Source organism: Eubalaena glacialis, chromosome 1, assembly GCF_028564815.1.
Source record: "Eubalaena glacialis isolate mEubGla1 chromosome 1, mEubGla1.1.hap2.+ XY, whole genome shotgun sequence".
NCBI classification, from domain to species: Eukaryota; Metazoa; Chordata; class Mammalia; order Artiodactyla; family Balaenidae; genus Eubalaena; species Eubalaena glacialis.
In genome coordinates, this window is record NC_083716.1 from 225,024,110 (window position 1) to 225,050,669 (window position 26,560).

The 26,560-nt window shown below is 40.3% G+C and overlaps 1 protein-coding gene across 5 annotated transcripts in view; it reads left to right on the top strand.

Annotated features, from left to right (window-relative positions):
* Nucleotides 1-26,560, top strand: part of SGPP2 (sphingosine-1-phosphate phosphatase 2) — a 137,212-nt gene that overhangs the window by 79,301 nt on the left and 31,351 nt on the right. For all 5 annotated transcript variants that reach the window (XR_009700739.1, XR_009700737.1, XR_009700736.1 and 2 more), the window contains 2 exons: nucleotides 3,080-3,259; nucleotides 9,653-9,742. Coding sequence is in view for 1 of the 5 variants with exons in the window: in XM_061187875.1 (XP_061043858.1) it covers nucleotides 3,080-3,259; nucleotides 9,653-9,742 (270 nt within the window). In the remaining 4 variants the exon portion in view is untranslated. The remainder of the gene's footprint in view (nucleotides 1-3,079; nucleotides 3,260-9,652; nucleotides 9,743-26,560) is intronic.

Below are 26,560 nucleotides of genomic sequence, written 5' to 3' on the forward strand. Positions count from 1 at the left end.
CTATTCTTGCGAAGTGGATGCTTCTCTATCCACCCCTCATCTTAAACAATCTTCCTTTAACATTCCACCTCAGTGCTCCTGGTGTCTCGGGTTGAACCAAAGTCTGTCTCTACATATATGCATACCCATAGAATTCTGTGGATAATTTTTTTCCAAAGCATACTTGCATTATGATGAGATCCTCTGCGTGACTTTTCCCCACTCAAGGTTGGAGACCTAATACAGGGCTGGGCACGTCGTAGGTTTGCTGTAATGAATGCAAACTGACAGAGACAGGACTCATCACCCTGTGAGTGGTACTCTTTCCCTACAACCTGAAAAACATAGCTCCACTTTCTCTGGTTTGAAGAGCTCTGTCATTACAGTAATTGTTATTTGAAACTTATTGATCAGAAACAGTGTGTTGCTATGGGAACACTTTTAAATAAAATGAACAATTGTCCTCATTCTTAAAAACATCCTTCAGACATAGAAGGCAAAAGATAAATGAAGCCGAAGAAACTCATGGACTTCAAGGAAATTAAATTTTGTCTGAATGAGGGTCACACAGTCTGTCTTCACTCCATGATTTTAACGTTTCCTGTCTGAAGATTCTGTGTATTTTTGAGTGAACTAGAGTTACTCATAATGCCTGTAATATTCTTTTTGATGTTGATGAGTGGGGAAGGGGCAGGGTTGAGAAACATTTATATCCTAGCATCTTCTGAGAAATTCTTAGTAGTCAACAACATCTGCAAGTTTTCCAACTCCCCAGAAAATAGTCGGTCTGATGTGGTTTTTATAGGTTCACAGGAGGGAGAGGCAGAAACATAAAAGAGTAAGCTGGTTTCCAAAACAGTAGTTTCTGGTAATAAGGGTATGGTAAAGAGGTTAAGTTTCAAAGTCTGATTAGAAATCGCAGCTATGGAATTTGGAGTGATTGTCACTGAGGCTTTAAAGCCTGTGGATTTGGCCTGCTGTGCACAGACAGTGGTTCTTGATTTTTAACCCAGAGCAAAGTGGCAGCAGAGCACAAAAACATATGCAGCGTCTTCTGGGGGATACTGAGTGTGCTGGGATAATGTTCAGAATTCACCGGCAACTAGATGAGTTAAAAGAAAGCACCACAATGTGGGAAACTCTAAAGCAATCTGGCTGACTAATCAAAAGTATTTTGAAATAGTCCTTCATAGCGGGTTTTGTTCCAAAGCCAAGTGACTCCATCCATCACAAGCTAAATAAAGCCCTAGTAAGATCAATGCGATCATGGTAAGATGAGGAGGTTTATCATTAAAACCCATGACAAAGTGACCTGTGCAAGAATACAGTGTAAAGCCGGCTGTGCTTCCCAAATTCTCACGTGCACATGAACCACCCGGGAGTCTTGTGAAAATGAGGATTCCAATTCCGTAGGTACAGGCTGGGGCCTGAGATTCTGCATCTTAAAACAGCACTCATGGGCTTTCCTGGTGGCGCAGTGGTTAAGAATCCTCCTGCCAATGCAGGGGATATGGGTTCGATCCCTGGCCCAGGAAGATCCCACATGCCACGGAGCAACTAAGCCCGTGAGCCACAACTACTGAGCCTGCGTGCCACAACGACTGAAGCCCACGCGCCTAGAGCCCGTGCTCGGCAACACGAGAAGCCACCGCAATGAGAAGCCCACTTGCCGCAACTAGAGAAAGCCCGCGCACAGCAACGAAGACCCAAAGCAGCCAAAAATAAATAAATAAATACATTAAAAAAACAAAACAAAACAGCACTCATGTGGTGTGGATGCTGTCTGTCCTCAGACTACACTTTGGGTTGCAAATGCAGAGACTTAAGTGAATCGGTTGCTTCTCCCTCTTTTATAACAGATCACGGAAATGTCCTGTGAAGCTCTCTGACAAAGTAAATAAGTCTATTGTTAACAGTCCTATTCATCTCAGGAGGGTATGGAAATCAATTCTGTTATCTATGTTGTACTTTAAGGGAAAAAGAGAAAGGGATTTTTTCATTAATGGCATCATGGAAAAAAAAAATCCATTGAAAAACTTCCAGATTGAGTTGTGTTTATTTTAGGGTTGAAAATAGTCACGCCATTTATTGTATGATGCTCTCGATTACTGAAAAAAGTTAAACTATATCCAGTATGTTGACTGCATACATCAGGAGTAACAGTGGCATTCAAAATATTTTAAGCCAGAAGTTCCAGAAGTCACTTTTTTGGTTAAAACTTGAAAAGAAGGGCTGTCTGATTTGAGTGTTAGATTATCTTAGTCCAGGACCATCCCGAAGGTATTACCGTGGTAGTTTAAGGCACATATTTTTTGAAGCCAAACTCTCTGGATTTGAATCCGATAAGTCTTGCCACTTACTATGTACAACGGTTTACCCCTCTGTAAAATGGGTCTGCATTCTACAGGTATTATTGGATTAAGTGAGTTAATATTTGTAAAGTTCTTAGACCAGTGCTTGGCACACATACCAGCTGTACAAATGTTAAATATACGACCAAAATAAGTAAGACATGTGTTAGTGTCATATCTTAGTTGCCCAGTGACCCTCTGGAATCCAGAAGGGCTGTTTCTCTGTTTTCTTTTTTTTTAGAAATTTATTTATTTATGTATTTGTTTATTTATTTGCTGTGTTGGGTCTTTGTTGCTGTGCCCGGACCTTCCTTGGTTGCAGAGAGCAGGGGCTACCCTTTGTTGCGCTGCGCGGGCCTCTCCTGGTGGCTTCTCTCATTGCGGAGCACGGGCTCCAGGCACGTGGGCTTCAGTAGTTGTGGCTCGCGGGCTCTAGATCGCAGCCTCAGTAGTTGTGGCACACAGGTTTAGTTGCTCCGCAGCATGTGGGATCATCCCGGACCAGGGATCATACCCGTGTCCCCTGCATTGGCAGGCGGATTCTTAACCACTGTGCCACCAGGGAAGTCCTGGCCTGTTTTTCTTTTTAACAACTAAAATGTCTTCCTACAAGACTTCCCCATAGGCAGCTGGGTCAGAGAGAAAGGTGATTTCAGCCAACCAAAAGGAAACCTCAAAATAAATTCATAGAACCTAGGAGTTTATTTTGCTCATTTGGTTAGACTTACCTCCATCCTTTGGTTTGGCAGTTGGTGATGTATATTGGCCAGGTGGCCAAGGATGTCTTGAAGTGGCCCCGCCCCTTTTCCCCTCCTGTTGTGAAACTGGAGAAGAGAGTGATTGCTGAATATGGGATGCCGTCCACCCACGCCATGGCAGCCACCGCCATCTCCTTCACCCTCCTCATCTCTACCATGGACAGATACCAGGTAAGGCGCCGATACCTCTTCCTCCCGTGTAACACCATCCCTACAACGAGGCAGCAAAGAGTTTCCCTTCAGGATTTTCTTGTTTTGAAGGACTTTGAAGTTTATGAAATAAAGATGGGGAACAAAAATTTATTGAGCAGTCAGTGACAATTTCTTTATAAATGAAGTGACCATATGATTTAGTACCCAAAGCAGGTTGTGCCCGAGAGTGAAAGTGGACACCATTAATAATGACAACAGCATCACAAACATAACCAGGGTGTGTGGTATCCCGCTCCCGAAAGCATTTTCACCCTGAGCTGACTGACCAGCTGGCACTTGAATAGGTGCTCTCATCCTCTGTTTGCAAGAGACTCGAGGGGTTTATGATCCCGGTAAATGATCCTCCAGGGCTGAGATGATTTCACCAAATCCTCCAGCTACATGTCCCAGGGCCCAGGGTGAAACAGTCTGTTCCCAAATTAGCCCCCAAAGATGTCTCTGCCTTTTTTGGGGGCTCAACTGTTAGAAATAATCATTCCATATTTTCTAGAAAGCTGTCTAAATGACAGGAGATTAATAAATGTTGAAAATAGAAGAATTTCACTTACTATCTGCTTAAATGCCAATTATAGTAAGACCTTTTAAAAGTTATTACTGCAATGAAGATTTATTTTTCCTTTCTGAGAACTCTTGCTCTAATTTTGTGCTTAATTTCATCGATTGAGATGATCATATGGTTTTTATTCTTCAATTTGTTAATGTGGTGTATCACATTGATTGATTTGCGTATATTGAAGAATCCTTGCATCCCTGGGATAAATCCCACTTGATCGTGGTGTATGATCCTTTTAATGTGTTGTTGGATTCTGTTTGCTAGTATTTTGTTGAGGATTTTTGCATCTATATTCATCAGTGATATTGGTCTGTAATTTTCTTTTTTTGTAGTGTCTTTGTCTGGTTTTGGTATCAGGGTGATGGTGGCCTCATAGAATGAGTTTGGGAGTGTTCCTTCCTCTGCAATTTTTTGGAAGAGTTTGAGAAGGATAGGTGTTAGCTCTTCTCTAAATGTTTGATAGAATTCACCTGTGAAGCCATCTGGTCCTGGACTTTTGTTTGTTGGAAGATTTTTAATCACAGTTTCAATTTCATTACTTGTGATTGGTCTGTTCATATTTTCTGTTTCTTCCTGGTTCAGTCTTGGAAGGTTATACCTTTCTAAGAATTTGTCCATTTCTTCCAGGTTGTCCATTTTATTGGTATAGAGTTGCTTGTAGTAGTCTCTTAGGATGCTTTGTATTTCTGCGGTGTCTGTTGTAACTTCTCCTTTTTCATTTCTGATTTTATTGATTTGAGTCCTCTCCCTCTGTTTCTTGATGAGTCTGGCCAATGGCTTATCAATTTTGTTTATCTTCTCAAAGAACCAGCTTTTAGTTTTATTGATCTTTGCTATTGTTTTCTTTGTTTCTATTTCATTTATTTCTGCTCTGATCTTTATGATTTCTTTCCTTCTGCTAACTTTGGGTTTTGTTTGTTCTTCTTTCTCTAGTTCCTTTAGGTGTAAGGTTAGATTGTTTACTTCAGATTTTTCTTGTTTCTTGAGGTAGGCTTGTATAGCTATGAACTTCCCTCTTAGAACTGCTTTTGCTGCATCCCATAGGTTTTGGGTCGTCGTGTTTTCATTGTCATTTGTCTCTAGGTATTTTTTGATTTCCTCTTTGATTTCTTCAGTGATCTCTTGGTTATTTAGTAATGTATTGTTTAGCCTCCATGTGTCTGTCTTTTTTACGTTTTTTTTCCCTGTAATTCATTTCTAATCTCATAGCATTGTGGTCAGAAAAGATGCTTGATATGATTTCAATTTTCTTAAATTTACTGAGGCTTGATTTGTGACCCAAGATGTGATCTATCCTGGAGAATGTTCCGTGCGCACTTGAGAAGAATGTGTAATCTGCTGTTTTTGGATGGAATGTCCTATAAATATCAATCAAATCTATCTGGTCTATTGTGTCATTTAAAGCTTCTGTTTCCTTATTTATTTTCATTTTGGATGATCTGTCCATTGGTGTAAGTGAGGTGTTAAAATCCCCCACTATTATTGTGTTACTGTCGATTTCCTCTTTTATAGCTGTTAGCAGTTGCCTTATGTATTGAGGTGCTCCTATGTTGGGTGCATATATATTTATAATTGTTATATCTTCTTCTTGGATTGATCCCTTGATCATTATGTAGTGTCCTTCCTTGTCTCTTGTAACATTCTTTATTTTAAAGTCTATTTTATCTGATATGAGTATAGCTACTCCAGCTTTCTTTTGATTTCCATTTGCATGGAATATCTTTTTCCATCCCCTCACTTTCAGTCTGTATGTGTCCCTAGGTCTGAAGTGGATCTCTTGTAGACAGCATATATATGGGTCTTGTTTTTGTATCCATTCAGCAAGCCTGTGTCTTTTGGTTGGAGCATTTAATCCATTCACGTTTAAGGTAGTTATCTATATGTATGTTCCTATGACCATTTTCTTAATTGTTTTGGGTTTGTTTTTGTAGGTCCTTTTCTTCTCTTGTGTTTCCCACTTAGAGAAGTTCCTTTAGCATTTGTTGTAGAGCTGGTTTGGTGGTGCTGAATTCTCTTAGCTTTTGCTTGTCTGTAAAGCTTTTGATTTCTCCATGAAATCTAAATGAGATCCTTGGTGGGTATAGCAATCTTGGTCGTAGGTTCTTCCCTTTCATCACTTTAAGTATATCATGCCACTCCCTTCTGGCTTGTAGAGTTTCTGCTGAGAAATCAGCTGTTAACCTTATGGGAGTTCCCTTGTATGTTATTTGTCCTTTTTCCCTTGCTGCTTTCAATAATTTTTCTTTGTCTTTAATTTTTGCCACTTTGATTACTATGTGTCTCGGCGTGTTTCTCCTTGGGTTTATGCTGTACGGTACTCGCTGCGCTTCCTGGACTTGGGTGGCTATTTCCTTTCCCATGTTAGGGAAGTTTTCGACTATAATCTCTTCAAATATTTTCTCTGGTCCTTTCTCTCTCTCTTCTCCTTCTGGGACCCCTATAATGCGAATGTTGTTGCTTTTAATGTTTTCCCAGAGGTCTCTTAGGCTGTCTTCATTTCTTTTCATTCTTTTTTCTTTAGTCTGTTCCGCAGCAGTGAATTCCACCATTCTGTCTTCCAGGTCACTTATCCGTTCTTCTGCCTCAGTTATTCTGCTATTGATTCCTTCTAGTGTAGTTTTCATTTCAGTTATTGTATTGGTCATCTCTGTTTGTTTGTTCTTTAATTCTTCTAGGTCTTTGTTAAACATTTCTTGCATCTTCTCAATCTTTGCCTCCATTCTTATTCCGAGGTCCTGGTTCATCTTCACTATCATTATTCTGAATTCCTTTTCTGGAAGGTTGCCTATCTCCACTTCATTTAGTTGTTTTTCTGGGGTTTTTTCTTGTTCCTTCATCTGGTATATAGCCCTCTGCCTTTTCATCTTGTCTATCTTTCTGTAGCTGTGGTTTTTGGTCCACTGGCTGCAGGATTGTAGTTTTTCTTGCTTCTGCTGTCTGCCCTCTGGTGGTTGAGGCTATCTAAGAGGCTTGATGGGAGGCTCTGGTGGTGGGTAGAGCTGACTGTTGCTGTGGCGGTCAGAGCTCCGTAAAACTTTAATCCACTTGACTGTTGATGGGTGGGGCTGGGTTCCCTCCCTGTTGGTTGTTTTGCCTGAGGCAACCCAACACTGGAGCCTACTTGGGGTCTTTGGTGGGGTTAATGGCAGACTCTGGGAGGGCTCATGCCAAGGAGCACTTCCCAGAACCTCCGCTGCCAGTGTCCTTGTCCCCACGGTGAACCAGAGCCACCCCCCGCCACTGCAGGAGACCCCCCAACACCAACAGGTAGGTCTGCTTCAGTCTCCCCCAGGGTCACTGCTCCTTCCCCTGGGTCCCGATGCGCACACTACTTTGTGTGTGCCCTCCAAGAGTGGGGTCTCTGTTTCCCCCAGTCCTGTCAAAGTCCTGCAATCAATTACCACTAGGCTTCAAAGTCTGATTCTCTAGGAATTCCTCCTCCCGTTGCCAGACCCCCAGGTTGGGAAGCCTGACGTGGGGCTCAGAACCTTCACTCCAGTGGGTGGACTTCTGTGGTATAAGTGTTCGCCAGTCTGTGAGTCACCCACCCAGCAGTTATGGGATTTGATTTTACTCTGATTGCGCCCCTCCTACCGTCTCACTGTGGCTTCTCCTCTGTCCTTGGACGTGGGGTATCCTCCTTGGTGAAGTCCAGTGTCTTCCTGTCGATGATTGTCCAGCAACCAGTTGTGATTCTGGTGTTCTCGCAAGAGGGAGTGAGAGCACGTCCTTCTACTCCGCCATCTTTGTTCTCCTCTCTGTGCTTAATTTCAGAAATTCTGCCTTTTACCCATTGGAGAATTTAGATTTCATTAACTCTAGCAGTCTTGTATGTAAATGACAGTATTGCTTCTCCTGCCCCTCTACACCAGAAACCCAGGGATGTTCCGTGTTCCAGGTTGTACAGAAATGGGGTGTCAGCCTGATGTGGTTGGAAGAGGATAAGATTAGTGTCAGGTCCTGGCTCTACCTGGTCTTCTACCTCATCACCTGGGGTCAGATCTCAGTTTCCTAAATGGGAAAGGGACAAGTATAGTATTATATCCAACTAGGTATAATCTTTTTTTGTAACTTAAATGTCATGCTAGGATCAAACAATGTCTGAGCTCCCCAGTACTATAGGAATTAATTGAATGCAGACTTCTGAGCTATGTTATATCCCGTGCCGTCTGCCCCAGAAGGACATAGTGGGCCCAACACTGACCCCCGTCGGGCTGCTGTCAGCATCCAGAGAAGCCTGTGAACATGCTTCTCTTAGGAAAAAAGCAACAAGTGGCGCTGACTGCAGGAAAGCAACAACAATCATTTATATGCTCATTTTAAGGCCACCTGGACCTTCTTAAAAATTTCTTTACAGCTTACGTGATGAAACGGTTTTCTTTTCTTTTTTCTTTTTATTTTTTTGGCCACACCGCTCGGCATGCGGGATCTTAATTCCCCGACCAGGGATCAAACCCACGCCCCCTGCAGTGGAAGTGCGGAGTCTTAATCACTGTACCTCCAGGGAAGTCCCACAATAGTTTTCTTAAGGCCTGAGTTGTTATGCACTTCTTTCCTATTTAATTTTTAATAATAAATATATTCAGCTTTTGGGGCTATTTACTCATGAGTAGCTCTAAAACTGGGTTTATTTATATAAATGTGTGTTCAGGCAAATACCAACCTCTAAATTCTGAATGCATTAACTCATTAATTTTCAACACTTTTTCGATGAAAATCAGAGACCCAGTTAATGATAAATCTTAAGAAAAGATGCACAACCCTGTGTTATTATACTCAGATGTTGCATTGGAAAGAACATGCTGGGCTTGTACTCAGAAGATGTGGCTTCTGGTTCAGACTGTGTCACTACTGGCTGTGTGACCTTGGGCAAGTCATTGCACCTCTCTGAGCCCCGGCTCCTGTTGTGAGGGGTGACTGATGGGCAAGCATCTTTGTGCTAAAGTTCAATACTAATGCCACTTATTATCAAGGTTAAGGGTTTCCTCATTTGTGGACTGGGGCTAGTAATAGAAGCTATTTCATAGGGTTGTGTGAAGATGCATGAGATAGTGACCATAACGCACTTCACATAATATAGACAGTTCTCTATCGTCTTTATCCTTATCACCACAGAAGACCACAGACATTAGTACTTGAAGCAACTGGATTATAGCTCTGTGTCTAGCTCATAAGCAGAATATTTGTGTGTTCTTTACATGACTCGTCATTAGCCAGATTCCTCCAGCTGTTTTCATTACTCACGAGCAAATGTCAAGATTCAGTGAAGTCTGGACTCTTGCCTTGACATCTGTACAGAAATATGCCCAGTCCTAACATGGGGCCATTGTTCCCAGGCTTCCTCAAGAAGCTGATTGTTGCCAAGCTTTATCATCACAGCTCATGATGGGAAAGTAGCTAGTTGGACTTCCAAATTACAGCACTGTCTATCTACCTTGCCTCTTGGAAATACTGTATATTTCATAAGTTTTAATCTAAAAATAGGTAGAAATAAAAAATTATTTACTCCATTAAAACTTGTAGCACAATAGCTAAGGTCAAGTTTTCTACTGTGTCTTATTTGCATGTCAATATGTTGTGAAACTTCCTTCCAGAACTGTATTCCTGGGCATCTTCCCCTTCTCTTTCCTTAGTTTTCCCATTTTTCAAGTGATTTTAGATCATCAGACTGCTGGTCTAGGGAATATGAGATTGAGACTAGGAGTTACGGGATCAGAAATCCTATTCCCTTCCACAGCATCAAATTGTATGTGTCTGAACCTGACCTAATGTCCTTGTTTTCTCTTCTCCCCCTGCAGTATCCCTTTGTTTTGGGACTGATGATGGCTGTGGTGTTTTCCACGTTGGTGAGTCTCAGCAGACTTTACACTGGGATGCACACAGTCCTGGTAAGCCTTTGTGGGCAGGTCTTGGGGTGATTATCTGAATAGGAGTGTGGCTAGTATGTGTTTATTAAGTGATTTGCGTATGTAATTATATTTCCCATCAGGCCAATGAATTAAGGAATTATCTTATGGCACATATATAATAATAGTAATGAATCATTAAGATGATATGAAGGAGGCTGAACTGGGCTAGACCCTCATGACTTTGAAGATTGGCTAGAATGGTAACAAAGATTCAGGTAATTTGTTTACATGCTGGTTTACTGATGATGCAACAAGAGGTGCAGAAAAACACCCAGGGTCAGGGATGTGAGTGATGGATGAAGTTCTCCACTTGGTCCTCGAAGATGTGGGTGTGAAATTCGGGGGTCTCAGCTGCCCTTGCAGGGTAGGAGTCCCACCAGGTCAAAAGAGCCCAAAATCATGAGCTTGCTTCCTTCCATACTGGGTTTGCATTTAAAGAGCTCTCCACGTTTTTACCATATTAGGAATTTTTTTCAGGGCTTCCATAGGTAGCACAGTTAAAATTACTCAATTCTATTTCCTAGTGTTCCAGCCAGCTACCTTGGAGTTCCAGAGCATAAGGCTGGCCATGGTTTACCAAGGGCACTGTTTATCATCATAATTGCTGCAAGAAAGGTTTCTTTAAAAAGGACTAGGCCCTTGTTTATTGTGTTACTCTTCATGTGAAGCTGAAAAATTATGTTAGCAAAAGACCTCAGAGGGAAAGGCCGGCCTTCACTGGCCCTCTTGTTTCTCCTCCTGGTGCCTGATGTTGGTCATCCTGGGAAAGGTGGTGGGGAGGTGTGGAAAGGCAGAAGCCGCAGAGGTGAACAGATTTAGGGAGAGAGTTTGTCAAAATGGGCAGAAGAAGAGAACAGGGAGGAAGTAAGCCCGGAGAAAGACGTTTGTGGCTGCGTGAGATTCAGAGAGCAACGTCATGCTTTCCTCTTAAGAAAAAAACAAATGATAACTCCAAAGAAAGCGGGGACGTGAGTGGAGTCGGGGCTGGACCCAGGGTGAGGCAAGTCAGGCAGGAAATTGAAGGGGTGCCCAACAACTCCAGAATCAAGAGAAATGATTTTCATGCGATACTTAAAAAAATCAAAATCAATGCAGAAACTTTCCATGATGAACAAAATATCCCAGTCTGAAATAAAGTCCTGCATTTGTGTGACCTTGCTGGTTTTGCCCTACCCTGATCCTGGACTGCTGCCCAGTGCCAGGGGGCCCAGATTTTGAAAATACGACGGGAGCAATTAGGGGTCAGCCTTATTATCTACCTACCAAGACACGTCCCTGCTGTTCCCGTCCCATTGCACAGTGTGTCTCATGGCTTCTAAGACTTAAGGGGAAAGGGGAGAAGAGCATTCTCAATTTGCTACACCGCTGCTCCTCATTATAAAGAGGTTCTCTCCAAATACGTCCACAGACTTAAATATGGAATGACGCAGAACCCTCTCGGGTGTTTGAGTATTTCTTTTATCTGGGGCTACTTTTTAATTTCCATTGGTTTTAATAAAAAGCGATCTTAGGAACTCAGGTTAAAATTAAAACCAAAGTAAACATGAGAATGTGGAGCTGCAGACGTGAACAGAAGGCACAGAAAACCCACCTCAATAAAAATCCAGCTACGTGTCTGTCTTTAGTTTTAAAAGTGGGTTAGGGGGTAGGGAAGTACAAATTTGTGGGGAAGATCGTTTAGACCTCTCCTTGAGATGCAGGGAATGGGTCCCACCACTCATTCTGGTGCATCCGTTCCAGAAAAAACTGGAACAAGGGGCAGTAGCAACTGTTCTTCCCACCCCCATCCTGCTCCACCATTGCCGTGCAGCACTTCCTTCACACGTATAATTTTGTCTCATAAAGACCTGAGACCCTGGACTTCCCTGACGGTCTAGTGGTTAAGACTCCACGCTTCTAAAGCAGGGGTGTGGGTTCGATCCCTGGTCGGGGAACTAAGATCCCACATGCTGCACAGCATGGCCAAAAAATTAAACAAATTTAAAACAAAAAAAAAAAGATCTGAAACCCTGACTCAGGCCCAGGTCTGAGTCAGGCTCCAGAGCCAAAGACACGGCCCAGGGTACATAATTTCTATTAGCAAAGGGGAATGGTTAGTTTTAATAGAAAGATGGAGTTGAATTATGGATTGGTTGTCTTTATTTAGCAGCAACTTAATAAGCTTCTGGAGGGTGACAGGCTTGGAGCTAGATCTAGAAGATACTGAGGTAAACAAAACCTACCTCACCCTCCCAGGTGTCCGAATCTATTGATGGAGACAGATGTATGAGCTACTGATTGCTGGCTGTGATAAGTATTATAATTAGCATGGGACAGCTGGATGAGGCCAACTAAGGTGGCGTGCCTCTCCTCTGGACTCCTCACATTCTCTAGGGACTGCCACACACTGGTGGTTCTCAACCTTGGCTGCACATTCAAATCCCATGGAAAACTTTAAAGAAAATATTTGGGGATGTTTGGACATCTACGATCATAGCAGCAGCATTATTCACAGTAGCCAAAATGTAGAAGCAACCCAAGTGTCCACTGATGGAAGAATGGATAAATAACATGTGATAGATACATACAATGGAATATTACTCAACCTTGAAAAGGAAGGACATTCTGACACACACTACAGCACGGAAGAAAGTTGAAGACATCATGCTAAGTGAAATAAACCAATCACCAAAGACAAATACTCTATGATTTTGCTTATATTCATAAAGACAGAAAATAGAAGGTGGTTCCTAGAACCTGAGGGAAGGGGGGATGGGGAGTTATCATTTAATGGGTACAGAGTTTCAGTTTGGGAAGATGAAAAAGTTCTGGAGGTGGATAGTGGTGATTGCCCAACAATGTAAATGTACCTAATACCACTGAACTGTACACTTTAAAACGGTTAAGATGGTAAATTTTATGCTATGTGGGGTTTTTAACCACAATAAAAGATACAGTCCTAGGCATTGGTGTTTTTTCAAAGTTCCTCAGTTGATTTCAGTGTGCAGCCAGGGTTGAGAGCCACCTATTAGACTGTCCCTTAGAGCTGGGCCAGGGCACAAGCCTGGACAAAAGAAGAGTTGGAAGGTGGAACGAAAGTGGGGGACAGGTGCTGTATAGGCACCCACTGTGTCCACAGCGTGAACAGCTCTAATCGCACCCAGCTAGGCGGCTCACAGCACACGAGTCATTCAGGTGGCTGCCAGCTTCATATGAATGGTTCTCCGTGCATAAAGAGGAAGAACAGTTCACAGAGAGCAGTCATTTGCTTATCTCGCCTGTTAAGAAATCTGTCTTGTCAAAGGTGAGTGGTTTGCTGTGAGATCAGGCTTCTGGACAGGCTCTGGCTGACTCCTGGGCAGGTCTGAGTGAAGCATGGGGAGGCATTGAACCTGCGCGTGGTGTCACCATCCGGCCAAACCACCTCTGGCATTGCTTCTATCTACCAGGACGCCCAAGGAAGAAACTTGGGCACTGTCCTAGCTCCTCTCTTCCCACACCCATCAGTCAGGTAGTCACCAAGTCAAATTAGTTCTGACTCTTAAAGATGTCTTAAAGCTGTTCCTACACCACCGCCAGGATACTATTTCCAAATCTGATGGTGCTTTTCCATGCGTGGAAACGTTTCTCCATCTCCTGCTGAATGTGAGGAACAACACAGGCAGCCCCAACTGGGGCCTTTGGGGGAATCGGCCTTTGAGAGAAGTCAGCACTGTTTATGGCAAAACATGGAAATAAAACACAGGGGCCCTGATGACATTCTTGTACCATACCTGGGGCCGCACTACCTCTAGGCTGGCTGTTCCTTATTGCCCAAGCTGATTTTTATTGAAATTGTACATTTCCCATAGTAAAAAGCATCCTAACCAATGATTTACAGAACTAATTTTTTGGTGTATAATTTCATGTTCCCTTGGTTTGAAAAGTAAACCAATTACAGCCAGCTGAAGGGGCAGGGGAGAGGGTAGAATGTCTTGGAAAGATGGGGTAGCCCGTGGAATCCAACACAGATGGGGCCGAACAACTCAGCCTCATACGTGTCTTCCTCTCCCTGCAGAGTGCCACAGTGCACAGAACGCAGATCCTAACAACTTCTCTCTCAGATCCAGACCCTCATTTCCAGAGATGGAACTTTGATTGGACTGGGCATTACCCTTGGACATGGGAGCCTGGCAGGGAGACAGGGTTGCAGAGCAGAAACAGGGCCCCAGAAGCCACCCCTGTGGGCTGCAAAGGCAGTGCCCAAAGAACAGGAACTGGAAAAACAACCCAGTAAGTAAGTTCATCATGATTGAGAATGCCCAAACTCAAGTGGTTACCTTGTGCATGAGTCAGGATGCCTTGAATGCAAATAACAGAAGCCAACGCAAACTTGTTGAAGCTGGAAAGGAAATACGCTGATTTTTATAACCACACTGTAGGCAGGGCAGAGGTGCAGGTGGCCACTGGGAGTGTGGGACTCTGGGTCTAGATCTTTATTGCAAGTCTCCCCCACTCTTTCCCTAGGTTCTTTCTTTTCTTTTCTTTATGGCTGTGTTGAGTCTTCGTTGCTGTGCGCGGGCTTTCTCTAGTTGCGGTGAGCAGGGGCTACTCTTCGTTGCGGTGCGCGGGCTTCTCATTGTCATGGCTTCTCTTGTTGCGGAGCACGGGCTGTAGGCGCGCAGGCTTCAGTAGTTGTGGCACGTGGGCTCAGTAGTTGTGGCTTGCGGGCTCTAGAGCTCAGGCTCAATAGTTGTGGCGCACGGGCTTAGTTGCTCCGCGGCATGTGGGATCTTCCCAGGCCAGGGCTCGAACCCGTGTCCCCTGCATTGGCAGGCGGATTCTTAACCACTGTGCCACCAGGGAAACCCCCTAGGTCATTTCTGTATCTCTCTACATGGTGGATCCATCCTCTTGGGCTGCCCTCTCTCTGACACTAGACCCAAGGCTTAAATTCTTTCTGCGTTACTCCTGAAAAGATTCTAGTGGAGACTTTCATTGGCCTAGCCTGGATTATGAGTCTCTTGCTGCACCAAACACTGTCCAAGGGGATGCAGGGGATTGTGATTGGACGAGCTGGGCCAGGAGCCAGCCTATGTGAACAGGGGCTGTGATTGGCAGGGACGGTTAGGGTTAGTACTGGCGTGTGAGAGGGCCCCTTCTCCAAAATAAAATGCATCTGTTGCCAGAAGATGGCAGGCAAAGCACCAGTGATATACTTTGTACATTGACATCGTTGCATTTTCCTACCGTTTGAAAGACTCAAAAACTGGACGTTATGTTTGTGGGGAAAGGAGGACTAGAGAAAATCAAGAAGGCTGATCATACTATGTTTGTGAAACCTAAAATTAATCAACTTGTACAGAATTGACTTTAAGTCTTTTAACTGATAAAGCAATCATCCCTAATATATTAACAGTAAAATTAGCCAGAATTTTTGTTGCTGTTGTTAGGTTAGTGAATAGTTGTTCCATTATTTTAAACTTGAGTTAGCTGAAATGCTGTTCTATTTTATTGTCCCTAAATTGCTTGATCTGTGAATAATTATATAGGTATTAGGTTTTATTTGCTTACTCATTTTTTCCCCCTAAATATTGCTTTAGTTTTGGTTGGAGTTGGAGAATGTTGAAAAGGTTTCTCAAATATTAAATTATCTGCAGAACATACAAAACTATGTTCTGGCTTTGGACTAGAGCATTTTGGGTGTGTTTTTTCAAGTTTTTTGAAACTACTTTTTTTTTTTTAAAAAAAAGGCTTACTTCAAACTGCCTTACTTAACATAGAGAGAAAGCGAATTGTAATATAAATTACACCCTACAAAGCTCTACTTTGTTATACCCTTTTGGGTGAGTTAGTTACTGAGATAAAAAGGGAATTTGATTGTGTTTCTATGCATCAGTCACCACAATATTATGCACATTCTTTTCTCTATACCTTGGAGAGAAATATTTTTGCCCTTTCATTAAAACAGAGGATTATTTCTGGTTTCAAAAGTAATAAGTACTCATGGTAAAACACTCATCCCCTCTTGTTTTTAAAGTTGTTGTTGTTGTGTGTGTGTGTGTGTGTGTGTGTGTGTGTGTGTGTGTGTGTGTTTTTAAGACAAAATAAATTGCCGTTAGTCAAACCACCACTCGAGGAGTTCAGACAGCCATTTGTTAGGACGATACAAAGGGAAACTGAAGGCACTTTATGCTTCTATATTAATTGAACCAAAATTAGGACTTTGCACAATTTCCAGCAAGAACTGCTCATGGTTTGTATTCCTAACAACAAACATAGGCAAATTAATTTTTTATCTCCTTTCTCAGTGCCGCCTAAAAAGCCACAGTTGGGGTAACGTTTTCCACCTGTTCTGTAAGTGTTAGGTACATAGACTACTGGAAATGCCCTAAATCTAGGAGCGGGAGCTGGACTGAGCCTTGAGTGCAGCCCACAGAAGATACACAAAGACAGAAGTTGGTCAAAGCACCAGAATCACGCAGAGTTCAGAGGTCCCTAGGGGCAGTGGGCCAAGCCCTAAAGGGCTGAAGCAGGCACAGTCTGGTCCTGGGCCAGTTTGCCTCAGACCAGAAGCTACTTATATCCTTCCTCCTGCAATTGTTGGCCTCTAACATTCTGTGGCCTGGAGCCTCAGAAGCTGCTCCAGTAGGATGTGTTGTCAGACCTGCCAGAGTGTGACAACCAACAGTTAGCCTGAAGGGGGAGGGGAGCCAATGTCTGGGCAGCCAAGCCAAATGGACTAGCCCTGCAGCTACAGAGATGGTCCCTTGAGGCTGAGTTGGGCAGGTGAGGTGGCGATAGGGAAGCAGGTAGTTTACCTCAGTGAGAATGACACCAAAGTACCTGTATAGCCCAGATTGCTGAAGAGGGAGCTCAGGTAAAATGCTTAAGGTTTAGATTGTATTGAGAATGCATTCACTTTTCCCAACTACTCATGAAAAACAAGCACATTCAGACACAGAGTACAGATTTGAGATGCAGCACTGCCGTGGGTTGTATTTGTGGTCTACATGAGTCCCATTTACTAATAAAATAAGAGTAAGGGATCGGATTAAACCTTCTGTAGAAGCCAGTCTCCGTTTTTCTTTCTTTTCTTAGGTTATTGCTTTTTGGATCATCTAGTGTGTTACAGTCTCATTGAAGGGTGAAGTTTTTCTGTAAGCTTATAATCGTGTGCCTCTTTTTTTTTTTTTCTAAAGAAAATTAAATTTATTTCTCACACCAGAAACCAGAGTGGTCCAGACTGGTGGGTCACTTGGGGATCTGGCTTCTTCCCATCTTGTAATTGTATGCCTCTTTTAATGGAAAAAGCACTGTCTTCAAAATTTGTTTGTGAAATCAACTTTTGTAAAATGAATCATACCTTCCCATTTATTTACATGATTTTTTAAAAAAAGATTCTTTGGCCCCTTGGGGAAATATATACACAAATTTCTGCCATAAATGCTCACTGTTGCTGTGATGTTCCTGAAAATATTGGCATGCACTGGCACTTTATTTTCATTGCAGCTGTTTAAGTTATTACTAGTTTGTCCTACTAGTGGAACAAAGAGAAAGGGATATGAAATGCTTTGCCATGATTCAACTAACCACTGAAACCAGAGAATAAAACTTTATTTCTGAACCAAATCCAATCATAGGAAAAAAACTCAATCTAGTTTCATAAACTATTCACCTTCTTCAGAAGGCAGATGAACCCCTTAGAAAAGAAGAATCCTACATATTTAATATCAGTAGTTCAAAGCCATGAAGGCAGAAGCAAACCCAACGTGCTAGGGGTGAAGTGACTTTTTGTATGCCTCAGCCAGGAAGCCTCCTATGGTCTTCATGCTGTTTTTCCAAACAAACATTTGGAAAAATTAGACAGAAAATATAAGTGAATATTTATGTAAACATAAAATAAAGACCTTTCTAGGCATGATATTAAATGTGATAATTCACAAAAGAAAAGATTAGAAGAGCTGATTACATCCATTTTTTAAAAGCTTCTGTATATGAAAAAAGTATATTAAGTGACAGGCAAAGGATTAATATAATAAAGCAAAAGCCCAGCATACAAACAGACAGGAACAGGCAGTTCCCAAAAGAAAAAATAAAAATGTCCAATAAATATAAGGAGCCAATTCCACCTGTATTTACAGGGATATTAAAAAAAGTCATAAAACAAGTACAAATAAAAATGAGATGTCATTTAAAAATTTTTGCCTGTGAGATTGGTAAAAAATTAAAAGACAGCAATCGATATTGATAAGGGATTGAGTAATGGGATATTCTCATAAGGGACTTTTTCATGTAATATGTATCAAAAGCAGTAAAATGTATGACGCCTACCGTTTGACCTAGGAATTCTTTGAGAATTTCTCCTAAAGAACAGTTGAACAAATACATACATTTGAATAAAGTTAGAGTGTTATTTAAAATAGTAAAACATGGAAAACAATTCAATGTGCAACAATAAGGAACTGCCAGATTAAATTAATTGTATATCAGGATATGGAACAATATTCAGCTATTGAACATTATGTAATTAAATATTTATTGATATAGCAGTTTTGTTTATAATCTCTAAAAATTGGAAACAGTGCAGATGCCCTTCAACCAGTGAACTGATTAGCAGACCTTGGTACATCCATACGATGGATTATACTCCACGATAATGAGGAGCAAATGGCTGTTTCATGTAATATGTTGGATGGTCCTGTCTTTTTTTTTCTTATAAGTTTATTGAGATATTATTGATATATAACATATATAAGTTTAAGGTGTATAATATGATAATTAGATATACATATATATTGCAGAATGGTAACCACAAAAAAGTTAGTTAACACCCCTAGCCCCTCACATAATAACCTTTTTTTTTTTTGTTCTTGGTGGTGATAACATTTAAGATCTACTCTCTTACAACTTTCAATTGTATAATACAGTATAATACAGTTTGTTAATTATAGACATGATGCTGTTCATTAGATTCCCCAGAACTTACTCATCTTATAGCTAGAAGTTTGTACCCTTTGATCAACATCTCCCCATTTTCCCCACCTCCCAGCCTCAGGCAACCACCATTCTACTGTTTCTATGAGTTTGGCTTTTTTATTTCACTTATAAGTGAGATCATGTAGTATTTGTCTTTCTCTGTCTGACTTATTTCACTTAGCATAAATGCCTGTAAGGTCCATCAGTGTTGTTGAAAAAGGCAGGATTTCCTTCTTTATTATATATATATATTATATATATTCATATATATATGATGGTTCTCTTTTGAATCATGCTAAGTGAAAGAAGCCAGAATAAAAAGGTTACATATTATATGATTGATTTATATTATGTCGGGAAAAGGCAAAATTATGGTGATGGAGGAAATATCAGTGGTTGCCCAGAGTTACAGTGGTGGCCGGGCTTGCCTGGAAAGGACCAGCGAAAGCGTTTTGGGGGTGATGGTGCCATTGTCCCATATCCTGATGCTTGTGGTTGTTACCTAACTCTATACATTTGTCGAAACTCATAGAACTGTAAATGAAAAAAATGAATTTTAGTGTATGTAAATTTAAAAATTAAATTATACTCCTAAATATAAGAAAAAGCAGAGGGGTCTGGGGACAGAGGGGGAGAGAAATACAACTTGTAGAAAAATAAAGGCTAAAAAGACTCCAATTTTAAGGAAAAAAAACTGTAACACAAAAATCTGCTACAATATATCATTGAGTGAAAAAAGCAGGATATTTCTCTCTGGTGCATTTTGCACAACGCTCCTGAAAACAGTTGTCCCATGAGATTCCCTGGTGAAAATAAAAGGATTCCTTAAGCAGTTTGTGACAAGTGTTCTGCCCCTCCTCAACCTAATACACCGTAGTATATAAAGGTTCTTAAACATTTGAAATCAAAGAAACCAGTGTAATGTTGCTCACCCAAGGTTCTATCCCATTTAATCCAGTCAAGGAAATTCTGAGTGCTTACTTTAAAACGGCACCGTAGGTCTCTGGCCAACTCTTTATTATTCCCTTGGGGATTTCTGAATTTCAAATTGTTTTCTTTTTCCTGCTTTGTGTGTTTCTGGACTCCTCCCTAGCAACTATTGATGGATGCTTGATAAATGCTAATTAAACAACAGAATTTTATTTAAAAACAACAAAAGCCCAAGATTCTACATTAGAGCAGAAAATAAAATCAACTCTAGGTATGTTAAGCAAAGTAGAATTTAATACAGGAAATGTGGTGCTTACAGAATGTTGGAAGGGCTTGATGAGCGGGGAGAGCCCACTGCTTTCCCTGTCACCGAGAAGTCGAAGTGCTGCTGGCGACTTGTCACCACCGTGCTCACGGTCTTCCCCTCTGGGCACTCACCAACCAAATGAGCAGATGCTAGGCTGGAGCCTCTGTGACCGACTTTGTTGCCTCTAGAAAACTAGGAGCTGGATTCCCCAACCTACTGCTGCAACTCACCTGCCTGTGATGTTGCAGGATCCCAGGAACAGCAGGGGGAAGGTAGCCTCCACCTCCTTTCCGCTTTCCAAATTCTGCAAGAATGCATCTAAATGGTGGAACCTGATTTCCAAAGGAGCCAAGGGAATGTAGTTTTTTATCTTTCCCACATCTCAAGTTCAGGGGGAGGCAGGAATGGACACAGGGTGCTAGTCGAAAATTTCCATTGTGCTTTGGGATCCCTTCTCCCATTGTCATCTGGTTTCCTCTAAGCATACTGTGGGAAACTCTGCTTAGGATAATTTCCTAGAAGTGGGCATCCTAGGGGAAGCTATGACATTTTACCAGCAGAAAAAGCAAGAATGTGAATTTCCTGACATTTGTTTCTTTTAACATTAAATACAAATATTTCTATTCCAGTAGATAAAAGGACCCTTGAGAGATTTTCATTCAAAGTCCCTCAGGTCACCTAACATTTTAATGTAGAAATATCACTTTCATATCAGTAAGAGCAAGCTATAATATAAGCATATGATTGGTTATATTCATGTCTGTCTTCCCATTAGATTGTGAGTGCCTTGAGGCTAAGAATCTTATTTTCTTCACCTTTGTTTGCCCCAGAGTTCCCAACAGAGTGCCTGACAGTAAGTTCACAGTAAATGTCCAGTGGATTGTAATGGATATCATCTGTTATCTGTTCATAAATCAGTCTTTTTTATTTCTTTGTACTTTTTTTTTCTTTTAATGTATTTAATGGAATGTAAAAACCATAGTGACTTTATACTTACCATCATTCGTTAAAAAAAATACAATACATGAACAAACTATTTTTTAACAGTTGCAAATTTACATTGTTCCTTCTTGACATTGTATTTCCATTTCTCTTCCCCTTCAAAATTTTAAATTAACATAATATAGTTTTACACTTAAAAGGCTCTTATTAATCATCCCATCATATATCCCTGCAACAAAATATGTACATAATTTGCAATATAATTTGTACATTCCCTTAATTATTAAACTCTGAAGCATTAACATTTTTTTCTATATTGGATTACTGTTATAATTATTTTTAGTATGCAGTTTATCAGTATATATACATACGTATATGAATATATGCATAGCAAATTTGTCTACTTATTAACTAAATGTGAAAAGTAAATTTTACTGGGAGTTGTGTTTGTGAGATGGACCGAAATGGTTCATAGTGGCCATGATTCTAGGGGGCAATTAAGTGTTGCAATATCTCTTTGTTTTGTGCTCCAGAGGCAGCTTAGCATGGGGAGATTTCAGCTGGGCAAGAGGCACATCCTTGTTTTGTATGATGGGAGAAGGATGGATGCGAAGGGGGGGGTGGGAGATGAGAGCCACCACAATGCCAGCCTCTACTGTGGCGTGTCTAGGACCTCCCGAGGCATCACACTTCAGCCTGAAAGCACACGGGTATGACTAGGTACATAAATGTCCCCCCTGGAAAGAGAGGTGCTGTATTTATTGCTTGCTTTTGCATCTCATTACCTAGTAGGCTTCTTTTTTTTTTTTTTTTTCCACACACACACACTGTATTTTATTTTTACAAGAGATAAATAGACTGACACCAAGCATTGTAAATGGATGACCACAACAAAAGCAACAATGATTGCAATTACCAAACACGAAACACACTCATACTATGTCATAATATTGACATTCAGTCCAGTAATCCTCCACTGTAACAGCTCCTTTACTTTGCAGTGAAAATTGATTTGTATATTCTTTGCCTCTGAGTACTTGTGGGGTTTTTTTTTCTTAATAATTCAAACAAAGTCACAAAAATTATAATCATCCTCACCAGTTCACTCAGTCCCGTGTAATTAATTTTTTTTTAATCTTGATCTTTTGTTAGCACTTTTATGAGTTCATCAGTTTTCCATCAGAGTTCTGAAAATGCTTATTCATTCAGTTCAGCAGTACAGTCAGTTACCAGAAACCTGTACTTGTCAGAGTCTTTTCCATGAATTCCTTGAAGATGAAACCCTTTTATAGGAACATATTTGCAAAAGCATCAGAGTACACCCAGAACTGTCTGTAAATGACAAAAGACTTAAAAATGACCACAGTTAAAGATTTGATGAAAGTTCATAATAATACAATTGACAAGGAAATTTAGTTATTTCTGAGATATACATTTTAAAGTAATAACTAGAATTATGACTTATAACATTATACCAGAACATATAAGATTTTTAGAAATTTCATGTAATGTCTGAAACATTTATATTAACATATTTCCATACAAATAACACAATGAAAGTTTAGTATTAGTTGTTTTGTTTGTTTGTTTTTTTATACTGCAGGTTCTTATTAGTCATCAGTTTTATACACATCATTGTATACATGTCAATCCCAATCGCCCAATTCAGCACACCACCATCCCCACCCCACCACAGTTTTCCCCCCTTGGTGTCCATATGTCTGTTCTCTACATCTGTGTCTCAACTTCTGCCCTGCAAACCGGCTCATCTGTACCATTTTTCTAGGTTCCACATACATGCATTAATATACGATATTTGTTTTTCTCTTTCTGACTTACTTCACTCTGTATGACAGTCTCTAGATCCATCCACGTCTCAACAAATGACTCAATTTCGTTCCTTTTTATGGCTGAGTAATATTCCATTGTATATATGTACCACAACTTCTTTATCCATTCGTCTGTTGATGGGCATTTAGGTTGCTTCCATGACCTGGCTATTGTAAATAGTGCTGCAATGAACATTGGGGTGCATGTGTCTTTTTGAATTATGGTTTTCTCTGGGTATACACGCAGTAGTGGGATTGCTGGATCATATGGTAAATCTATTTTTAGTTTTTTAAGGAACCTCCGTACTGTTCTCCATAGTGGCTGTATCAATTTACATTCCCACCAACCGTGCAAGAGGGTTCCCTTTTCTCCACACCCTCTCCAGCATTTGTTGTTTGTAGATTTTCTGATGATGCCCATTCTAACTGGTGTGAGGTGATACCTCATTGTAGTTTTGATTTGCATTTTCTCTAATAATTAGTGATGTTGAGCATCTTTTCATGTGCTTCTTGGCCATCTGTATGTCTTCTTTGGAGACATGTCTATTTAGGTCTTCTGCCCATTTTTGGATTGGGTTGTTTGTTTCTTTAATATTGAGCTGCATGAGCTGTTTGTATATTTTGGAGATTAATCCTTTGTCCGTTGATTCGTTTGCAAATATTTTCTCCCATTCTGAGGGTTGTCTTTTCATCTTGTTTATGGTTTCCTTTGCTGTGCAAAAGCTTTTAAGTTTCATTAGGTCCCATTTGTTTATTTTTGTTTTTATTTCCATTACTCTAGGAGGTGGATCAAAAAATATCTTGCTGTGATTTATGTCAAAGAGTGTTCTTCCTATGTTTTCCTCTAAGAGTTTTATAGTGTCCGGTCTTACATTTAGGTCTCGAATCCATTTTGAGTTTATTTTTGTGTATGGTGTTAGGGAGTGTTCCAATTTCATTCTTTTACATGTAGCTCTCCAGTTTTCCCAGCATCACTTATTGAAGAGACTGTCTTTTCTCCATTGTATATCTTTGCCTCCTTTGTCATAGATTAGTTGACCATAGGTGCGTGAGTTTATCTCTAGGCTTTCTATCTTGTTCCATTGATCTATGTTTCTGTTTTTGTGCCAGTACCATATTGTCTTGATTACTGTAGCTTTGTAGTATAGTCTGAAGTCAGGGAGTCTGATTCCTCCAGCTCCGTTTTTTTTCCCTCCAGGCTGCTTTGGCTATTCGGGGTCTTTTGTGTCTCCATACAAGTTTTAAGATGATTTGTTCTAGTTCCGTAAAAAATGCCATTGGTAATTTGATAGGGATTGCATTGAATATGTAGATTGCTTTGAGTAGTATAGTCATTTTCACAATATTGATTCTTCCAATCCAAGAACATGGTATATCTCTCCATCTGTTGGTATCATTTTTAATTTCTTTCATCAGTGTCTTATAGTTTTCTGCATACAGGTCTTTTGTCTCCCTAGGTAGGTTTATTCCTAGATATTTTATTCTTTTTGTTGCAGTGGTAAATGGGAGTGTTTCCGTAATTTCTCTTTCAGATTTTTCATCATTAGTGTATAGGAATGCAAGAGATTTCTGTGCATCAATTTTGTATCCTGCAACTTTACCAAATTCATTGATTAGCTCTAGTAGTTTTCTGGTGGCATTTTTAGGCTTCTCTATATCATGTCATCTGCAAACAGTGACAGTTTTACTTCTTCTTTTCCAATTTGTATTCCTTTTATTTCTTTTTCTTCTCTGATTGTCATGGCTAGGACTTCCAAAACTATGTTGAATAATAGTGGTGAGAGTGGACATCCTTGTCTCGTTCCTGATCTTAGAGGAAATGCTTCCAGTTTTTCACCATTGAGAATGATGTTTGCTGTGGGTTTGTCATATATGGCCTTTATTATGTTGAGGTAGCTTCCCTCTATGCCCACTTTCTGGAGAGTTTTTATCATAAATGGGTGTTGAATTTTGTCAAAAGCTTTTTCTGCATCTATTGAGATGATCATATGGTTTTTCTTCTTCAGTTTGTTAATATGGTGTATCACATTGATTGATTTGCGTATATTGAAGAATCCTTGCATCCCTGGGATAAATCCCACTTGATCGTGGTGTATGATCCTTTTAATGTGTTGTTGGATTTTGTTTGCTAGTATTTTGTTGAGGATTTTTGCATCTATATTCATCAGTGATATTGGTCTGTAATTTTCTTTTTTTGTAGTATCTTTGTCTGGTTTTGGTATCAGGGTGATGGTGGCCTCATAGAATGAGTTTGGGAGTGTTCCTTCCTCTGCAATTTTTTGGAAGAGTTTGAGAAGGATGGGTGTTAGCTCTTCTCTAAATGTTTGATAGAATTCACCTGTGAAGCCATCTGGTTCTGGACTTTTGTTTGTTGGAAGATTTTTAATCACAGTTTCAATTTCATTACTTGTGATTGGTCTGTTCATATTTTCTGTTTCTTCCTGGTTCAGTCTTGGAAGGTTTTACCTTTCTAAGAATTTGTCCATTTCTTCCAGGTTGTCCATTTTATTGGCATAGAGTTGCTTGTAGTAATCTCTTAGGATGCTTTGTATTTCTGCGGTGTCTGTTGTAACTTCTCCTTTTTCATTTCTAATTTTATTGATTTGAGTCCTCTCCCTCTTTTCCTTGATGAGTCTGGCCAATGGCTTATCAATTTTGTTTATCTTCTCAAAGAACCAGCTTTTAGTTTTATTGGTCTTTGCTATTGTTTTCTTTGTTTCTATTTCATTTATTTCTGCTCTGATCTTTATGATTTCTTTCCTTCTGCTAACTTTGGGTTTTGTTTGTTCTTCTTTCTCTAGTTTCTTTAGGTGTAAGGTTAGATTGTTTACTTGAGATTTTTCTTGTTTCTTGAGGTAGGCTTGTATAGCTATAAACTTCCCTCTTAGAACTGCTTTTGCTGCATCCCATAGGTTTTGGATCATCGTGTTTTCATTGTCATTTGTCTCTAGGTATTTTTTGATTTCCTCTTTGATTTCTTCATTGATCTCTTGGTTATTTAGTAACGTATTGTTTAGCCTCCATGTGTTTGTCTTTTTTACGTTTTTTTCCCTGTAATTCATTTCTAATCTCATAGCGTTGTGGTCAGAAAAGATGCTTGATATGTTTTCAATTTTCTTAAATTTACTGAGGCTTGATTTGTGACCCAAGATGTGATCTATCCTGGAGAATGTTCCATGCGCACTTGAGAAGAACGTGTAATCTGCTGTTTTTGGATGGAATGTCCTATAAATATCAATTAAATCTATCTGGTCTGTTGTGTCATTTAAAGCTTCTGTTTCCTTATTTATTTTCATTTTGGATGATCTGTCCATTGGTGTAAGTGAGGTGTTAAAATCCCCCACTATTATTGTGTTACTGTCGATTTCCTCTTTTATAGCTGTTAGCAGTTGCCTTATGTATTGAGGTGCTCCTATGTTGGCTGCATATGTATTTATAATTGTTATATCTTCTTCTTGGATTGATCCCTTGATCATTATGTAGTGTCCTTCCTTGTCTCTTGTAACATTCTTTATTTTAAAGTCTATTTTATCTGATATGAGTATAGCTACTCCAGCTTTCTTTTGATTTCCATTTGCATGGAATATCTTTTTCCATCCCCTCACTTTCAGTCTGTATGTGTCCCTAGGTCTGAAGTGGGTCTCTTGTAGACAGCATATATATGGGTCTTGTTTTTGTATCCATTCAGCAAGCCTGTGTCTTTTGGTTGGAGCATTTAATCCATTCACGTTTAAGGTAGTTATCTATATGTATGTTCCTATGACCATTTTCTTAATTGTTTTGGGTTTGTTTTTGTAGGTCCTTTTCTTCTCTTGTGTTTCCCACTTAGAGAAGTTCCTTTAGCATTTGTTG